Source organism: Amblyomma mixtum, chromosome 5, assembly GCF_055824585.1.
Source record: "Amblyomma mixtum isolate Tamu chromosome 5, ASM5582458v1, whole genome shotgun sequence".
Taxonomy (NCBI): domain Eukaryota; kingdom Metazoa; phylum Arthropoda; class Arachnida; order Ixodida; family Ixodidae; genus Amblyomma; species Amblyomma mixtum.
The window spans coordinates 15,915,425-15,936,082 of NC_143016.1; the positions used below are offsets into that span (position 1 = coordinate 15,915,425).

General features: G+C 45.4%; 1 protein-coding gene across 2 annotated transcripts in view; it reads left to right on the forward strand.

Moving 5' to 3' along the window:
* Window positions 1-18,264, forward strand: part of LOC149341374 (hemicentin-2-like) — a 206,345-nt gene extending 188,081 nt beyond the window's left edge. For both annotated transcript variants that reach the window (XM_089543458.1, XM_089543459.1), the window contains exons 12-13: window positions 13,905-16,864; window positions 17,009-18,264. In XM_089543458.1, coding sequence (XP_089399584.1) covers window positions 13,905-13,930 — 26 coding nt within the window. In that variant the 3' untranslated portion in view covers window positions 13,931-16,864; window positions 17,009-18,264. The remainder of the gene's footprint in view (window positions 1-13,904; window positions 16,865-17,008) is intronic.
* Window positions 18,265-20,658: the final 2,394 nt, after the last annotated feature.

A 20,658-nucleotide genomic window follows, 5' to 3' on the forward strand; every position in this document is an offset into this window, starting at 1 on the left:
TGTTGAGGAGGTATGGAGAAGCCTGCTCGCCTTCTCAGCAGCGAGAAAATAAAGCTTTGAAGTTCTCCCACTAAAGCGTGATCTTTACAATACTTCTATAAGCGATTGCGAGCTCTACTCCGGGTCATCAGAAGAAGAAGAACGATGAAGATGGCTAAGCAGCTGCACAGTCTCACATTAAACGTGCCCTAGTCTCCATCTGTGTAATCTGTCTTCGTCCGTTAACTATCGTCCGTTAACAAAGCGTGTCACACGCGTTTAACTCGGGAACTAAAAAAGATAGAAGGAAGCCAATAGATGCTTCCGATAGAGGAGACAGAAATGAACCGATAAGCCAAGTTTGATTCCTGTAGGTTAATTATTGAATTAATTATAGGCAAAAATGTCGAAATTTTGTCGAAATAGCGCGGACGTCGATATAGCCACGGGAACTGTGTGGCGTCTCATCCACCGGAAGCCGTCACGGCATAGTGAAAATTTGCTCAGAACGGTCGGAAAACGTCGGATTTGTGTCAAATTAGATGGAGAAATGTGTAATTAAGCGTAATTAACAATTAAGATCCCCAAAAGACGTACAATTTGGGTATGGATATAGCCACGGGAATGATGTGACGTCACATCCAGCGGAAGTCGTCACAGCATAGTGACCTCGGCTTTCGCCTCTCAACACTAGTTGCCAAAGTGTCCACGCAATTTTCATTCAACACAAGCAAGCGCAGCCAACGCCTAACCCGATCTCTAACACTGTTATGCTGAACAGTAAGTCATTATTATGAGATATCAACGGTTAAACGCTGCACACTGGAGCGAATCACGGCCTTCGCCCGAGCACCGAGTTTCACACCATGCCCCGACACCGAGCCGTGCTTTAAGCCGCGTATGGAAACGACATAGCGCATAGCCCACGGATAACGTCTGCTTTGGGTCTCCGGCAGGACAGTACCCTGTGCATGGTGGATGCACTTGGTCCTCGATGTGAAGCAGCTTCGTCCTCACGTGTGACCAAAGCCTTGTTAGATTTTCATAAGGAAACAGAAATGCATGAGCGTTTTGTGTTCAAGTGCTTCTTTCTATCTTTTATCGCCTGCGTCTGGAGCAGCCTCCCAGGTATCATCTAAACAGAAAGGAGTAGAAAGAGAGTAAGCTATCCTCCAGCGCTAGAGGGCAGATTGCTCCCTTTTTACTCCTATGCAGGTGTGTTCCCGTTTAGAGTGCAGGCGGCCAGTCAGAATTTTGCAGCAGTCATTAGAGTGATGCGAATCCTTCCATGATATGGTCGCATCATATCGAAAGTTATGAGGTATACACAAATAAGCAATATGCTGCCTACACACTTTCAGCCGCAGCATTCAGACGCGTACTTGTGCCTCGAAGCAAGCTGATTTCTGTGCGCTTCGTTTTCAGCAGTTCTTACCCCACTCAGCTGTTGGCTAGGAAGCCTGCCCCGAAGGAATACGAATTAGCTGAGGACACGCAAAAGCACAACGTTATGCGGAGTACAGCGGGGTTCATTATAGCCGCTCATTCCAGCACAGAGCGGAGCTTTTAATCCGCCGCGCGTGGAGATCGAACGACCTCGCGAGGTCGAGAGGCGACGATCGTTACAGTCCGGGTCTTGAGGAATGCGGGGAATTTAATTAGATATTCGAGCGCTGCTATCTCGGGGACTAGAAGGCGGTACGGGCGAGCGCTCCATCACCACCCCGCGGGCTACGCCTGTGGGCCTCAACAGAGGGCAGCACGAAGCGCGCCCAGGGACACCACGAGAAACTGTCGCGCGACCGAATGCCTCGTTACTCGAGAATCCGAGGGAGCGCCGTTCTCGCCGGCCTACCCGCCGCACTCGTTGAAGAGCAGGATTTATGGCCGCTCGTTTGGGCTTCCTTCCTCTCGCGGATGCCCCAGGCGACGACGTGAAGAGAGCGCTTTAAGTAAGATAGTAACTTATGTGCCGGTTTGGAAGAATTAGCCGAGGATCTCGAACGAAAGGAACGGCGTTCGACAAATTAAACGACAGGGCATGCGATCAGACTTAGTTACTCACAGGCTGTAGCCATTCTGTATGCACTGATCAAGTTGAACCTAAAAAATCTGGTCTTCAGATGGTTTCAGGTTTTGTTCCTTGTCTTTATTTTGATTCTTCTTTTAACTGATTATGTCCCACGTTCAAAGTGTACGGTAACCTAATCGAAAACAGCGATTTGGCGAGGGACGTGCTGCGCTTGTACAAGTATGAAACCAATACAAAGCAATTCCTGCAAGACAGAACTGTAGACGCGATTGTTCCTGGATGGTTTCTGCGAGCCTTTGAAGTCAGCTCACTGAATAACGTGAAAGATAAGACGTTCTGTATCGGGAATGTTTTGGAACCCACGCTAAGGATCGCCGTGGAAATTCTTTCTTCGCTCGAATTGGGCTGTTCGTGCTGTTCCTTAAGCGCCGTGCTTTCCTTCTTTTCATTGCTTGAAATCAGGCTGGCCGTTCTTTAGCATTTCTAATGCCGAGAATTCTGCGCAAAGTATGCGAGCTTTCTTCTCGAGAAGATATTGCGAGCTTTGCTCCCACGGGACGCTGTGCACAACCGGTTTATATTGAAAGACTGCGGCGCGTCTCAGGCGAGGTTCCGGGCGATAGAAATTGTAGTTAGGCGCAGAGGTAAACGAGGTTTCATGCAACCGGAAAGCGCCGTTAGTCTTAGTTTTTTTTTTTTTTTTCGACAAAATGCGCAGATTTGGATAGTAGGCCACCAGGCAAATATCCGGGATACCCAAGCATTCTAGTAGCGCCGATCTAAATCCCATTTTGCACAGAAAGATGCGCCATCTGCTTCCGATGGGTTCATTTGCGTTCGTCCTTCTCCTTTGTCTTTGCGGACGGCCGCGCCGTAATGGGATTCGTAGCTATCGGCAACCCGCTTTTATCTGTAAACGCAGCATTCCCAAGGGTCCATAACAGAGAAAGAGCGCTCTTTCATAAGCGTACCCCAGTGATATCTTCGGTGGAGTTTCCATTGATTCTATGCCGTTTGCTTCGAATCCTTTTATTCAATAAGAAAACGGCGTCCACAACAAGGACAGTTAAATTTCTTCATACGGGGTATCGTAAAACTGATTCAAGAGTTGAAATCGCTCCATATTGAGAAAAAAATATGAGGCACCTTAAATTACACAAAAATGCATTGTTAACCTACTAATGCTCATTGGTGTTCAGGTGCGACAGCCTCAATATTACTTCTTTTCCCCCCACACTACGCCAGCAGTGATGTTTATGTTGTCATCAGTTGCAAGACAAGACCCCTGGAACTTCATAGCATGAGAAATGAGACGGGTGCTCTGATAATTCTTTTTTACCAAAAATACGCACTGAATGAGGCACTGAATGAGACGAAAAAGTTGAGCTACCAATGACTGTTAGCATGACAGCATGACAGGAGGAAATGGCGCAGTCACAAATCAATGATTTCAACCCCTAGAGAAGAGAACAACACAGTTGAATAGTGCACTACGTAGCCCTCGTAATATTAAGGATAACACACAGAAACTGGTCAGGAGAAACTGTTCGTTGCACAGTTGGAAATAAAGCTTCCTTTTTTCTAACAGCATATCTAGATTTGTTAAGGCACTGTAAATTATCTTCTAAGTAGTCAGCTCTTTTAACAGCAAGGTAACCTTTTAGTCATTGAAGGGCTTTTCTAAAGCCGGAGTGGCACCTATCCTTCGGTCTATTTTTAAATTGTCGCTCGACCAGTGAACGTATCTGTATATATCTGCAGACCCAGACATGGGTTGTCAGCGCCTAGCTTAAAGGCCAACTGTAAGGAAAAATTTTTCGCCCTGTTAAAGGAATTTTTTTCGACTGTAAGTGAACACAGAGTGTCGAAACAAAAATAGCATTCATAATAGGAGCCAGTGCGTCAAGAATCACTCGTAAAACCCGCCGTTTTTCCAAACCGAAACTGAAAAAAAAAGGCGGCCATTACACAGAGACCGAAATGACGTAAAAACGGGCACACTCGGACCCACTCTGGCGCTGTATTGTGGCATTTTTCGTGTCTCGATGCTGCCTGTAGAAGCAGCAGCCGGACGCACAAACATGACAATCGTGCATTGTGAGCAATGCGAACGCCAATCACATGAGTTTACAACCCTGCGAATGATCACCCGCCTACCGAGTCCAGTTATTATTTTTTTTTTTTGCGTCCTCTGCTTTTGTATTTCGGCCACCGGCGAGAGATTTCGCTGCTAGGAAAGCTTTTGCGAAAACTCCATTTTTTTTTTATTCGAGAGTAACCACAGCAAACACCAAGTGTCCATTCATCATCATCATCAAGCCTGACTGCGCCCACTGCAGGGCAAAGGCCTCTCCCATATCTCTCCAATTAGCCCTGTCCTGTGCTGGCTGCGGCCACCCTATCCTCGCAAGCTTCTTAATTTCCTCCGCCCACCTATGTTTCTGTCGCCCCCTGCTCCACTTCTTTCTCTTCGATTAATGCCGTTTCGATTAATGTTCACCAGCCAGTCAGTGACCCCAACAGAACGCCACGGGCATGAAAACAGATCGCCGTTTGCCGCACGATGCTCGCGGTTTGTTGTAGTGCGCAAACGGATGCGGCGGCCTGTTCATGTACGGTATATGCGTTAAGGCCCCCCGAAAGCTGCACAGCACTTCGGCGTCATAATCTCACCTCAGATTTCAAAAAACTTTGCCACAGAAGCCCAGCAAAGCCGCATTTCAGCCACCAGCTGTTTGGCAAACTGTTTCTTCGCTCGTAAATCTGGTTCATGGTGGACACTTGGTGGTTCATGGTTCATGGTGGTTGGATGTCCGAGCCACCTAACTGTAGGTTTACACCACTATAGGATGCACTTCAAGTAAAATAAAGGGCAATACTGTTACTTCTAGTATAGGCGTCCTCTTTAAAGGTAACGTGTAGTATTTTAATTTTTATTTTTTTTTTTATATTTCAGTCTTTAAAGACTTTTTTGCCGAGTATGCACTAGATGGCCTGTCGCTGATAGGACATTTAGCATAAATCTTGTATGGTTTTTGCCAAAAATCAAAACAGCCACTAAACTGCTAAAACTATTCTTACCTCAACACCTTTTGGTCGCGTCTGTGAAAACCTACAAAAAGAAAGACCATTATAAGAAAGCTACAAGTTTCAAGGAGCCGATCGATGATCACGTTATTCATGCTTAAAGGTGAACGCGATAACCTGTGCAAAACTTTAATGTGTTTTAAGACAGAGTACTACGTTCTTGCGAGCGCTGGAGCCAAGAAATGGCGGTGAAAAAGTAACATAGTTATATTCTGTGTATCTAAAACTACGCAGTAGTGCGCCTGCCTTGAGCTAGCAGAATTCATTAAAGCGTGCCGAATTTCTTAACACGTAGGAATAATGCGCGATTGGTTGACTCCTGAGCATTAGCCACTCGTCATAGTCAACCGTACCAGGGCCAAGATGTCTATCAATAATAAACTTTCCTGAAGTGCGAATAGATTTTTGGAGTCACGCACACCTGATTAGTCGATGTCAGCTCAAGCTAGCACAGCAGTGCACCGTTTTAGTGACGGGTTGTGAAAAGGAACAAACTTGCCCGCTCTTCCCTCACATCAGTTTCCCCTCAAGCTTGAGCAAGCAACCTGGCCCCGGGTTACGACGGCGAAGTAGCGAGGCGAGGTGCTGTGTGTATACGATTTCAGGCTGGAAAGGTGCAAAAGTTTAGTTTAAGCATCAAACTTCTTTGTATTTTCTTCCTGATCTCGATGCCGTCAGCTGCAGTGCGAAGTTTTAGTTTGAATTCGCGTTTCCACTTGAAAGTGCCTAAACTTTTCCTCACGCTTCAACTGTGTGCAAAAAGGGAGCCTTTGTTTTCTTAAAACTCAAACATGTGTTGTAATGGCTGGCAGTCAGCGGTTTGTGAATCATGTTTAAAAAAAGGCAAGGGAAGCCGCAACCTACTCAAAGAAAGCAGGAACAGAAGACGCACAAAAAAGCACGAAATGGCGCAAACGCACAGCCTCTTTTACGTAAGCTATGCGAAGACGCTGAACTGGGACAAAACTTCACAAGAGAACTGGAGTGGTATGAAAAGAGTGTAACCATTGGAGTTACAAAGAAATCAAAGGTGGTATGAATTCCGAAGAAACGATGAAAAACTTGGGGTCTTCTTATCCACCCATCCCCTACTTTTCCTCACGGCGTGGTTAAGGTGTCCTATCCATTTCCGTCCCTTCCCTCACAGCGCGGTGAGCTGTCCATTCATTCTGCTGAAATCATTCTCTTGCTTTCCCCAAAATTCATTTGCCTTTTTTGAAAAGGGCAGTCCTGCTCCCGCCTTTATGATAGACAGCAATAAAAAAACAAATAGCGGTGAGATAGCAGCTCGTCACCCCATCCAAGAATCTTGCAATGGCTACTAAGAGCTGCGTTAGCGCACCACTATGTTTTTTATCTTGTCTTCGCCTATAAGCGCGCGTGCAATGCAAAAAAGCTCACACGCTTACAGGTAAATACACGCTCAGCAGCGATTACGCGCATCTTATTCGCGAAGGATGCAGCTCCCGCATCGGGTTCTGTCGCCTAGAATAGCTTAACACTGCGCTTCTCAAAGATAGTACTTCGAAGAAACATTGTGACACTTTCTTTTATATCCGCGCAGAAGCTAATCAACAAGGCCGAATTTTTTCGCCATAGAGGGTATCTATTTGCTTTTCGTTACGTACGCGTCTCGCCTACAGCCTACATAGCATGCATGGTCTCACGGGGGACACTGCAAGCAAACGGCTCACTGCTGTGCTACTCCGTAATAATACTGCTGCATGAACTCGAACGTAAGGGTTCTTCTGTTTTTAGAGCAGCGCTTATATTTTGCCACAAATGTTTAAAATCCAATAGTGCGTACATCCTCAAGGAACTCATTTTTCTTTCTAAAATACACTTATCAAGTGTCAATTGAGTGTACACTAGGCAGTCGTAATGCTCTACTGCGCTAAGACAGGCGAACTGCGTGCACGTAGAGACAGTACCTTGTTCCAATACCTCTTCTCAGGACGTGGCGGTCGTTCGCACAGTAAAATGGCGGATACACTTGCGTCTAGTCAATATTTTGTTTTGCTTCGGATATGAAACATTAACGATTCCTTCTTGCTTCGCCACAGTGCAGTTTCTTCTTCGGCAACGTTTACGCGCTTGTAAACTAAAGAGCGGAAAGGGACGGAGAAAAGATTGGCGAGAAATTTAACGCCGGCTTACTCACAGGAAACACCGCCACAGCGAAGAACATTAACAAAGCGTGCGGGATGTGTGCCGGACACGGACAACTTGTCTACCCAATCACGTACGCCATCTAGTGGGCCATAGATATGAGAAAAAAAAAACAGGTATAGAAAGACGAAGAGAACGGAAAGCGCCTCTTTTATGGCTGCTTCTTTGCAGGCACTATAGCATTGTGCGGGACGTGCACTCGAAAAGGTTGTTTACTTCTCGTGTTTACGTACCCTTCACCTCCTCCCCTCTCACCTCTCGTTCTTTTTCGCGCGCCTCCAGTGCAAGCCGTACTTCACTTGTTTATCCCGTCACATAGCTCAGTTATTAGCTCTGTCTACTCGCTTTCCCGGCCCCTTATCGCCGAGGCTTTATCGGCTGACATTTCTCCGCGTTTATTTTCAGAAGACAAGTGGACGTCGTTTTTGTGTTGTTCAAACGGAACGCATTTCCAAGATTTTTCCTTCTTTCGGTATTTATTCGTGGGGCAAAAGAGAAGAGAAGAGAAAACAGGCGAGTAGAGCTTGAAGGGCGAGAGGCAAGCTGTGAAAGAAAGCGAGGACGGGACTCTGTGTGCAGCGTACCGGATAGGATGTGTGGCAGTCAGCGAAGAAATAGAAGAGACATTGGGGCGGGAATGCGGAATACTCCAAGGCAATGGATGCGATGAAAGGAAAGGAGAGACCATGCCGTGTTTGCAGAGAAAGAGAGAGGAGGAGGAGAAAGAGTGAGCGAGAGTGAGCAGGCAAAGTCTCTCATCGAATATGGTCGAGGCAGTTACGCGTCTTCTATATCAAATCATGGGACGCTCCTGCATCGCAAGAGAGGACCCTGTTCGAAAGACGATGCTAAAAGCGATGGTAGTACGGAACTCGTGTGTTGTGCGGAGTGGAGAGAGTGGCGGCGCGTGCGAAAAGTTTTGAAAGAAAAATACAAATACATATAAGAAATATGAATATATATTCGGCCACCGCTGGCTGCTCGGCCGGTTTTGCGTAGGTGAAACTGGCTTACGTGTATGCGCAAATAAGAAACGTAAATATGGAGTATGGTGCGTCCCATGAGGCGTGTTCTGAAAGCGCCTGTTTGTTTTTCAGGGGACGTGACCGTGTCTTTTGAAGGGGAGGAGTGTGTGTGTGAGGGGGGGGGGGGGGGGGGGGGGTTCATGTATGTTCGCCTGCGTGAATGCGCTTTTGCATCGATGGGCCCACGGAAATAAGCGACTGTATTTTCATTCAGGTGGGCAGCCGGGACTGTACTGTTTGAATACCACGTCGCTGGAGGTGCATATTTTGCGCAGTTCGATATGGAGTTGCTGCAGTACTTCAGGAATGTCTGAATATTTCCATGTTTATAGTGCAGCGTGTTGTCTGCGCGGACTTTTCATTGCCACCCTCATGCCCATTCTGTATTATTTTGTCTGTAGAATAAAATCACAAAATTAACTGTATACATTTCTCAGTTTTTTTTTCTAACGAGGAAGAGACAGGCTTTTCATTTGAAATAAACTATATAGTCTCTTTTTGTTGCGTTGCCTGTGCTTTTTTTTTTTCTGGAGAGATATAGATAAACATCCATCTGAATGCATAGCTGCTGTTGGTCACCTAAGTTCTGAAGAAAAAAAAAAGGAAATGTGAATCAAGTCTTGGAAATTGCGCTCGTTTCGATGCTATCTACTTCACCGCGCGATTTTAAACTTTATAAAGATAGCATAAAGTGGGAACTTAAATGCTGGTCTAGAACAGGAAACAAATATGACGAGTGGTGCGTATTTTAGCGGAAGCATAAAGTGCAGAATGGCTTGAAGAACCATATAAGCCAGTCATCAGGTTCTGTCTCAGCAACCTTCATTTATCACTGGGCGACTGGTTCGTTAGTTTTATGATACTTGATTTCATGCCTCAGTCTCAGTTATTCATGTCAACTATAAGCTGATTGAAGTTACATAAGCCGAATGGCTAAAACACTGAGTGTTAAAGCATTCCATGCGTTTGGTGCTTTGCATCCCCAGTGTTCACAAAAAAATTACAATGCTGAATATCAAACTAGGTTAATATATTTCCAGCATAATCTAAAAAGCCCTCGCAGTAGCCACCGGACGACAGAAACTGCAAACAGCTTGACGGTGTGTTTTGTGCAAGCTTAGAAACGCGTAGCTAAATAGCACAGGCGTCATCTTTTTCACCCTTCAGAAGCCGATACAGTTACCATCATCATTGGCATCATTATTATAATATAGGTCAAGACCGTAGCAGGAGAAAGGCATGAACACGCACGCACCAGTAAGAAGCGTAGAATTTGTTTGCCGTCTTGCCTTTTTCGTGCGCGTCGAGTGTCTGCAAACCAACGATCGATAATGCCTGCTTTAGGGATAAATATAATAAACTTGCATTGGTCCACCTTCCACACTTGGCGCTGCGGTACGTTATTGTTTTATTTTGTTTTCGTTTGCTATTCTATATCTTATTTTGCCAGTTGCGTTTCTTGCTTTTTGTTTTTGGCATAAAGTCTGCTAGTAATGTTAAACTTTGAGATTTTGCTCTCTGTGGCGAATTGCACTCAAAGATATGCACAATGTTGCAAGGACAACAAGAACTGGAATAATGAATGCAGCAACAACTTGCTCTGCTTTCTCACGATTCCTCATAGCTCTTATCAGTATCTCCACAGCTGAATGAGTTGGGTACTCGGGAATGCGGTCTATTTGTAAATGTCGTTTTCTTGCGTTTTTGTTTGTTTGCTTTGTTTTTCACACAGACAGTGAAAACTTCGCCTCTAGATTTCCGCGCGTCACTATTCAGCTTCGATTTTGGATGAAGCAATCAGTAATAATTATACCTTTCGCCTTTTTGTTTTCGTTTAACTGGAGCTGCAAACCGGCACTCTAATAACAACTCAGTTGATTTAGCACAAACTAGATGTTAATATCTTTGAAATGTGTCCCCAGCGGTCGACCAAACTGATAAAAGCAAATATCGAAGTAATCTCTATGCGCTCCCGAGAGTACATCTTTACGTAATGCTTCTCTTTCCGCGCCGTCGAGCTACATGGCAGGTTGTCGCCTTCACTTCCTGAATCTGCCTGCGCGTTTCGCCGTCAGCCGCTCAGTAACGCAAGCAGATTTACTCCGGCTCATTCGGCTAATGCCGCAAAACCGCGCATATTCAGCGGGAGGTTACGGCTCGTTCGCGGACAGCGCAAGTGGCCCGAAAAGCACGCTAGCCTCCATCACCGCGTCCCGCATTACCCCATCTCTTCCCTTGACGCATAACTAACTCCGCTTCCCTGTTTTCTTCCCTCAGCCTCCTTTAGATCCTTCAGCTTCGTTCGCTGGCGAAAGTCGGCCGCCGAGAGATATCCCCCGACCGATCCTCCTCGTCCGGGCTGTCTTCGCACTCTTCTGCCAAGAAAGAGATAAAGAGCGCAACAAATAATCGCTGAAAAGCAAAATGCCCGAATGAAAGAAGGGGCGGGGGCGCTCACTTTTTCTTGTTGTCCCCTAAAGAGCCTGCCGCTCTGTCGGCCATCAACCGCAGCATGACGACGACGCGAGCGCCATCTCGTCGTTACGGCTGGAAGAACTGCCTCCGTCAAGCGAGAACAAGCCAGCCGACGAGTATGAACGCGGCGTTTTCGCTTGCGCGCCTGATATGGCCTAAACTTTAGAGGGAGATGGCGGTAAAAGGACGACTCTGCCAGCCCAGCGGAGAAGGAGGCGAGGAGTGATGCGACGACGAGGGGGAGGAGGGTGAGAAGGAGAAGGAAGAGGCATCAAGGCAGGAAGGATAGAACAAAACACGGGAAATGCGGGAAGGAAAGGACAAGGGGGAGTGGAACAGAGGGGCCAGGCAACGAAGGGAAAAAGAACTAGTGGATAAAAAATGGGAGCGGGGTAGGGGAAAGGGAAAAGGAAGGAACAAGGGAACTGCATGCTCTCGAAGCGCCACGGGTACTACAAACGGAAAAGCGCGTCGCGCCCGTCGTCTGCGGCTCAAAGTTTTTGAGACGATAAATCACGTCTTCCCGGAAGGCGACGGGGCTTGTTGTTAAAAGGGATTTGGAAAAAGAAGAGGTTTCAAAGAAGAGCCCCAAAATAGGGAAAAGGAAAAATGGAGCAGCGGCTACGATGACGTACTCAACGCTGTTTATGTAAGCATGGCCGCTGCTACAAATGGTTGAAGAAGTAGGAGGAAGGAGAGGGAAGAGAAATATGCTTCAGCCGCGGAACAATAAGCGAAGATGGCTCGACGAAAAAGTAGCGAAGAAAGTTGGTCCCATTCTCTTCCACGGCGTGGCTGTGATGTCGACGCCCGCGCACGCCTATTTAAAGGGCACCGCTGGAGAGGGTTTCTGAGGTCGTGACATTTGAGCCAATTGGGGTCACAACAGGCCGCTCGGGGTAACGTGTCATGCGGTTATTGTAACACGCCGCAGCTTTCCCTAACGTTTATTGTTTTAAGCTGGGCGGAGAGAGAAACGTGCTTTTAAGTGCGCAGTTCTTTGCGTCTTCTGAATTACGTTTCACGAGGCCAATAATAGCAACCTGTTATTCTCATTTATGATCTCGATTTTATTACCGACATCTCCTCAGAATTACACGGTGGACGGGCATATTAACGCCGATACGTAGGAAAGTTCTGCGTTTAAAATTATTTCATAACATATTTCATTCTAGAACTGGAATAGACAAAACCAAATATATAGCCAACCCTGATTACGTGTCTTTACGAAGAGATCATCCACTTAAAGTTAAAGAATACAGATGCCGGTCTGACCTTTTTAAAATGTCTTTTTTCCCTAAAACGGTTTCGGAATGGAACAAGCTGCCTGAGGAAGTAGTGTCCATATTATCAAATGATTCATTTTCTTCCATGCTGTGACATCTTTTATGTACAATAATTCTGTGTTCTTTCTATCTCATTGTTATCTTTTTTTTTGAAACCACCTGCATGAGGTAGCATTTGTGTACTTTTTGTTCAACCCCCCCACTGTAATGCCAGACAATGGCGCTTTGGGTATGATGATAAATAAATAAATAGACACGCACATGTAAAGTTCTAATTCTAACCTTCGTTTATACTGTTTTCTTCAGAAGATGCGGGGCAGTTTGATCAATTTCACGGTATTATTTTTTACTTATGATCTTACTGCACCCGATTGCGAGTCTTGGTGCAACGAGCTTGAAATGAAACCTTTGTTTCACACGTGACCACAACCAGTGCAGTGACCTTTGGCTGTGATGTATTATCCTGTGTTATTCTTTCGAAATGCAAAGTTCACCTTTTTCTGCCTTTTATTAGCGCTCCGATATCAACGACCGATGTAAGACAGCTTTTCGTTTTCTTTATTTTTCTTGCTCCGGAATTGATTTTTTAATGCGTGATGCCCCTCAGGATTCTCATTTCAACGCTCTTTCAAGAGTCGCTATTTATCGCTTAAGATAATGCAAAAAAGAAGAGCCTATCTGGAACTGCCTGAGGCTGTTGTACGGAATCACAGAAGCAGCACTGGGCAGGATACGAATGAGGTCAAATTAGCATGGCTGTACGCGTTTATTCTGCGCAGCGGCAGCTGCGTTTCTTAATCTTCTTTAACGCAGTCGCTTGCCCTGTATTGTGTTCCACGCCTCGACTAAAAAGAACAAAAAATGTGCTCATATATTACGCGTGTATGCTTTCGTGTGCCCTTAAGCAAGATCAATACGGAGTATATTGATTTTCAATATGGATTGCTTAAGGCACGTTGAAGTAAGCCGCTTAAGTACAAGCTTTACTTGCATATCTACGGCAGAAAATTATCAAAACAGGCACATACGCCCTTGAGACATCGATTCAGGGGAAGTTTCTGATAATTTGAAAGTCTTATAAAGAATCATTCGTGCATTTGAAGCGTAATGCGCGTTGGCCATTCTGGCTCGGAACTTCGAGCAGATTACGAAAGAGCAGCATGGTCGAATCTTTAAAAACCTTGTCAACAAATTTTTATTCCTTGGTAACAAAAAAAGGAAGAAACGCATACATCGATGTCAAAATTTGCTTATTCTAAAAAAAGTTTTCAGCAGCCAAATCACTTGCCATAAATTTCTCGTGATACAAGCCATTACGAACATTATCCTTGGTTTAGTAATTCATATCATATATGACGAGCCTCGCATATACGATGCTATTGTATAATAAGGGACGATCCCTGATGGGATTGACAGTATTGAATAAAATAAAATACTTTTAATGCAAAGAAAAAGGATGCTCAGAAGCTGACTTTCCGTGTTTTAAAGCAGGCATTTTTCTGCATTCACTTAATCGAATGCCGTACACAGAATTTTGCTTGAATCAATAGCCAAGAATTTCTGTTCCTTCATATACCATGAATTAGATTTGTTTTGGCCCCTCCTGTCATTCTCTTCTCTTTATTCTACTTTATACTCATGTATGCCACTCCTGCTAGGGACAGAATACTTGTGTGTTTAGTTTTGCGCACTTTTGTTTGTTTACATAGAGAAGTAGCAAGCAAACGTCTTCTTTCAGATCGGCTTTTTACCTCAGTAATTTATGCAGGTGACCTTAACTTAGGCAACGCTGATTTTCATATCACGTGAATTCCTTACGCCTCACCACCAAATTTTCTTTCTTCTTCGCAGACTTCAGCTGCCTTGACATCAGGTGATCGGCATCTGCCCTCATAACATGCCTGGGCGCCTAGCATAAGAACCAAAGCCACGGAACAAAACAGAATGCGTCTCCAGCGCACCAATGCCACCGTTCGACGAGAATTGAAGCATCGTCGCTTCGCCAGAAGAGGAGGAGAGACGGAGAGAGCTTCGCAGCGAGGGTGACCCGTGCCTAGAAGAAGCCCCTGACCAGCGCGTCCGACGCCGTCTCAGAACTATGTGCCTTATACGAGGTCCGGGGACACCGCGGCTGCGATCGGTGAAGTGTACAGTGCGTGCGCCGTTTCGTCGACTTTGTGTGGTTGGTTCCTTCTGCGGCGGCTCTGTGGTGCTTGGTTGCGTTGGGTTCTTTGTTTTCTTTCGCTCAGGACGAGAAGATGGATGCTGCAGCGTGGCGTTGGCAGTTAAGTGACTGGACTGAATGGAAGAATGCCGAGACGAGCACTGCCTCGGCTGAGAGGAAGTGGAGCCCTCCTCTGGGAGAATAATTGTTGACACTGAATGGGCGTTGTGCAGCCTTGTCTAGAGTTTGTACAGACCGCATGTGAAGGTCGGCATGCTTTCCAGAGAACTTTGGAATGTCCGATGGATGGTCAGCCACGATCATGTCAGTGGTCAGTGAATGACACCGTTAAACGGTGCATTGCAAGTCATTCTACGTTAGGCGAGGCGCAGGGCTATTTTCGACACCGAAGCTGCTCCTCAGGCTGCGAGTTCCAATGAATTGATGCATTTGGTAAAATATATGCCGTATCACACGAGGTGAAGCATATAGAAAAAAAGTGTTCGCAACTACTTTCCTACTTTTTTTCCACCTTCACATTAAAGTTGATTCCCTGAGCTGATAAACCATGCAAGAGAACTTACGGGTATAACGAGTGCTCGGCACATTAAGAGTCTTGAGCAAACTGGAGGTACGTTTTCTGGTTTAATGCTGTTTAATGCTGTTAAGATAAACAGGGTTCAATAGGGTCTCAATGTAAGCTGCGTGTTTTGTGTGCCGGCTGTGGCATGTTTCTGACAGGTTTCGAAATTTCGCTTTGTCAGTCACTCTAAGTTTCTGATGCAGAACACGTAAGAAGCCGATTTTAATTTTTTATCCAGAATCGGAACAAAAGCAAAACTGACCGCATCGTCTACTACGCTCGAACCTACCAAGGAAAAAAATTAACGAACCACTTGATACTGCAAATATATTTGCGTAGAGGTAACCAGCTTTTTTGAGCACACAAAAGCAATAAAAAATGGCGAAGCTGCAGTCAGGGCAATATTTTTTGCAAGGGAGTGACCATGTAAGAAGTTTTTAAAGCAAATCAAATACAGACCACAAGAAAGGCGACACACAGACGCGCTACTAACAGGGCTCTGATCTAAAAACTATTTGCAAAGTCGAAATATACCAACTAACCCAAAAAGAAGCTTTAATGAGCGGCAGTGACGTTTTTCTCAAGGTCACCAAGGGGCCAATTCTAATTTGTTTACTTATAACCGAGTCGATTGACATAATTTGCTTAGAGCGAAAGAGTACGTACAACGGCTATTTTCACACTTGCTCTCTGCTTCTTCGAGGTGAATGTAAATTAGAACTAAATAGCGACTAAATTCTCAGTTACTGGTTGACGACGAGTAATAAAAGTCCTATCGCACATGCGTAATTTAACGACGATGCAAGGCCGGGAACATGAAGTGTCTTGCACCATCTGTTGTGAAAGCGGCGATTCGGCTGGGCGGGAGCACGTGCAAGTGTTATGCAAGACCCTCAAGTGTGACGGGTATAGGATATAGGATTTCCATTCCCATATCTGGACGCATCAAACACGAACGAAAATCTGCGGACATGAGTGAAGTCCTGCTTGAGTGTACTTACTTGTGCGAGTTCATAATCATCATTACTTATGCGTCTAGGAGGAATGTGTGGAACAGTCAGTTCCTGCGTCGTAGTGGTCCCTTCTCATTTATCATTGTTTTGTTCATGTACTCCATTGTCACGCTCCTGTATAGGACGAAATGTTTGTGTCTAGTCAGTTCATTGCGCCGGGAAATGATTGCCAATGTTTTAAACTTTTTTTTTCTTGCGCACTGTTTCTGTCTGATTTTTTTGTGATGCACCGCTGATGCTGAGTCACCTTCATGTATTGTCATCCTTGCTTGAGGCTAATAAATCGTCCAGAAATGAAGGAAGAACAAGGAATAAGGTTTACAAGAGCAAAATATGTTTTGTAGGAGAGACGCAAACAAAACTGTAATCGGTCAATATTCTAGTCAGTCAGAACTCGAGGCTGGAAACTTGAGCACTCGGCGTACTGCTAAGCACTGTGATGATACTTATATCACCTCTTTTCGTTGTAAGTGCACTAGATCAGAGTGGCTATTTATTATAAGGGCGATGAAGAAGCGACGAATATGCATCGTTTCATGTAGGGCTTCTTAGCCGATCATTATATTTTATGAGAACTGCTTGACAGAGTATATATGTGCGCGCCACCCTGGATACAAGCTAAGCTACTCTAAGCGCTTTTGGCGGCAAACCACTTCTCAGGTTTCAAGGAATGGGTTCTTTCTACAAACTTAAAGCTCATTGGGTTGGCCATTACTATAAGAAAGACTCCGCATCCCACCGCCGTAGGCGACAAGGGTGCGACTTGCACGCAGAGCTATTTAACGAAACATTACGTCACAGGCCTTATGAAAACAACTTCTAATTTGAAACATACCGATATTTGTTAATATAGAAATGTATTAAGCGTGGCGTGTATTAAGCAGATCTAAAATATTAGTTTCTGGGTCATTTCTCACGTATGGCCGAGGTAATAAAACTTCATTTTTTTTTTCGGTTTCAATCTTTTATTATCGTTCGTCGCACCAGCGAAGGGCAGAAAGACAGAAATAAAATCGAATTAAGGCCGATTTTTTTTAATATTCCGCCACTGGTTCCTGCATCTTGGTGGGAACAGCGGAAATAACAAAACGCAGACACAGAAAGGGACACACAGAACGTTTGTCTGCGTTTTGTTATTTCGGCTGTTCCCACCAAGAAGTATGAACCAACTAGCTCAGTTTTCTACTCTTTTAAGGTTCCTGCAGTCTGGCCGCTGTTTAATTTCATTGTTTTTGTTCGCCGTAATAAAATAATCTTCGGGGAAAATTTTGCATACCTTGCGTGTAATTAACTGCAGTAATAGTTAGAACCAAAAGTGTCTGTTTCGTAAGTGCCAGTTACAGTCACATCCTTGTTTTCGCTGTGCGTGATGGAAATTCGAGCGACGGATCGTGTACCGGGTAATTGAAGATTGCGTTTTTAATCCCTTTTGAACAAGTTATAAAATGTCGTGAACTCTAAGACCCTAAAACCTTTCTGGCGCCTTCAAGTGAACAGTGTGTAATTCGCAACAGTGTTACGTACCGACCTCATAACAAACCTCCTGTGTACTGCCTGCATTACTTCTTTGATTGCATTTTTGCAATAATTTATCTTAATAGACCAATCTATAAATGCTGGCACACCATTCTAATGACCAAAACAGCAGCATTTAATTGTGCCGTAGTGATAGAACGCGCTATAAATCAATCATGTACTTAGGCTATAGTCTATACTGTTATTATGTTGCACTTGACGTGTAAATTGTTCGTGTTTTCGAAAGAATATCAATGTTATTTCTTATAAGGCTTACCAATGCCTGTTGGACTCATGAGAGATTATTTTATGGTATATAAAATGTACCGTCTTAACTCAGCAAGAATGCTGACTCCCAGTCAACATGCCGGCGAAAAATATTGGCCAGTCTTTGTTAACTTTGTTTTCAAATCATGGCAGCTACCTCTTGGGCAGACATTTATGAACAGTGCTATTTATTCTGAGTTCCTCTTCACGTTAAGAAAACACTGCTGCCGACTTCTGGATGAAATGTGACGTCAGCGGGAGTAACGTCAGCACCGAAGCGCTCGCTCAATGTGTTTGCTGGTAGCGTTCGGTGCTGATGATGCGTCTTGAAGTGGCACTTTCGCCAACACGTAGAGCCAAAGACGCAGGGTCCAAAGCAGCGACTGATTACCTGCGACATCCCAAAGACAGTTGCCGCTGCCGTGACGCTCGGGGCTGAAGAACTAATGTTGCGCAGCGCTGGCGATAAGACGCTGTCCGACTGCTGCTACGAGTGCGTGAATGTGCATGAGGATCGGTGGAAGCACTGCAATGCTGTTTATCCAGTTGTTCTCTCTGCAATGCCGCACGTTTGTGTGTGTTTGTGTGCTGCAAAAAAAAAAACAGAAATATGAGAGAGAAGAGACTATCCAATAAAGAGAGCGACGCATTTCAGCCTCTGAGAATGGAGTCGGCCGTCTACTGTGTGCTTACTTCGCCATTGGAAAAGAATGTAACGCCCTAGGGTAGCGTGACGTGGAATAGAGTGGACGGGAAAAATCACTCTGTACCGTCCACCGTCCACTCCCTTTCATGTCGTGTACCGCTGCGCTATATTTTTTCCCGAAGCAGTGAACATACTATCTAAACAGCAGATTCTATTCAAGGTTACTTCAGTAAGTTGTCGCCTCTTCTTATTTCCGGTACCTGAAAAAGGAAGCATTGAAGTACGAATAACTAAATGAACCCCACACCTCCCCCTTCCCCTCAATGGCCCGCCAAGCCAAAACAAAAGAAACAAGAAATTCCAAAGGACTTCGTCGAATATCATGCAGACAACAACCTGCGTCTTTTACACTTGCCCTCAGTGCTTATCTCGACGTTGTTTATTAGTGTTCTTGGACTCCGGTGTTATCGTAAATAAATTATTTTTTTAATTTAAAATTAATTTACACGTCGCGCTTTTCGGCAGAAGGTTTACATGCGGAAACAACCAACAATCAGAACTTCAGAAGTACTTTACGGTAAGATCTGATGGAGCGTAGTAAGCGATGCCTTCCGCATTTCCTTGATAGGTGTTGTAGGTGGAATTTTACAAGAAAACAGCTCAAAAACACTTCTGGTGCTTCATCTCTTTTAGTACCGTTTGTGAGAGAAAAAGGTCAGTCTCACGTCGCGGTTATGCCTGCTCGTGTCGTGATATCAATCAACGGTCATTTAAAGCTTAACCATTGGGCACCAAATAGGCAGTTTTTGTAGTTCTCAATCATCTTTCCTCAACTGTGTAAAATTTCACGAAAGCGGCAAGTGTGTACGTGTTCTTGTCATTTAGCACGAAACGCATTCTATCTCAAGGCACAAAACATAGCGAATGCTCGCTGTCCTTTAACGAGCGTACAAACTGCTCTTCACACTGAGTCGATTTATGGTTTATGGTTTATGGGGTTTAACGTCCCAAAGCGACTAAGGCTATGAGAGACGCCGTAGTGGAGGGCTCCGAAAATTTCGACCACCAGGGGCTCTTTAACGTGCACTGACATCGCACAGTACACGGGCCTCTAGAATTTTTCCCCCAAAGAAATTCCACCACCGCGGCCGGGATCGAACCCGCGTCTTTCGGGTCAGCAGCCGAGCACCATAACCACTGAGCCACCGCGGCGGCCACTCTGAGTCGGGTTTAGGCCTTGACATCCCAACTGGTCCAGTGAAAAAGGCGTGTCTTAACACAGGATCAGCATTGTGACAGTTGAACTCGTGGTGGTGAAAAAGAACGAACAAAGTCGAGCTGAGGAAAACAAATTCCATAGGCGAATAAAGGCGGGAGGCCTTAATAGAGACGTTTAGAAAACTGACTACCGTTATTTTCTGAACGAGAAACGAATCGGCGATAAGTCTCCCATAATCGCATGAACGCAAGTTTCGAAACCTCCTCAATGCGTTAAGTTCTATAATTCACGAGTAATAAATACCACTCCTATAGCAAGCAGCTTTTTCACACTCCCTAGCCAATCCTAGAGCGGTGAGGAGCAACAAACGGGAAAGTAAGCCTAAAGTCTGAGAAGTGAAGCGCATGACCGTGAAAAAAAAAAAAAAAAAAGTGATGCGGTAAATGCTCTGGGGGCTCAACGTTGAAATAGACCGACATGCAAGACGCACCCGAAAGCGGTCGTTTCTCTCACGATTTTTTCCTTCTCATTTTCTATACACAAATAAAGAATAGAAAAGGAAAAAGCGAGAACGTTTAGGCTCCTTCCAGGTTCGACAGCTTTTATTGAGGGGGCGAAAGGTATCGGCGCGCGAAATCCCCCGCCAGTATAAACGGCCGTAATAATCCCCCGAAGAAAGATGACACGGTTCGGTTCCCTCCACGAGCGCGCGCGCTTTCCACCCGAGGGAGGCGGGAAGAACGGAGGGTGAGGGTGAGCGGGAGGCCGTTCTCGAAACAGGCCCGTTTTAAGATGGGGGGTCGAACGCCTCGGAACCCAGCTCACCACCGACGGCCTTGCTGCCTTCCTTGAGCGCGAAAAAAATGCCGCGTCAAAAGGAAGACGCAGTTGGACGAGATCAATACACCTCCTATGTTTCCCGACGGAACGCCGAGAGTTGCCGCCGTATATGGAGCTGAAGCCCGAAATGAATGTACATATAGATACGGCGAATGGCGTGCGTGGCACACTTGCACTCGCACGCGATCACGCGAAGAGCACGCGTCTGCGCTATCTCGTCGTTTCCGTGCGCATGCTTTCGCTTATACGTTGGCGAGCCCTGGTCTCCCTCGTGGTTATCCGAGCCTGTGGCGTTTGTTCTCTAACTCAATGTCATCGTTCAGCCATTCCTCTTTTCCTACGAGGCAGGCACGCTTCC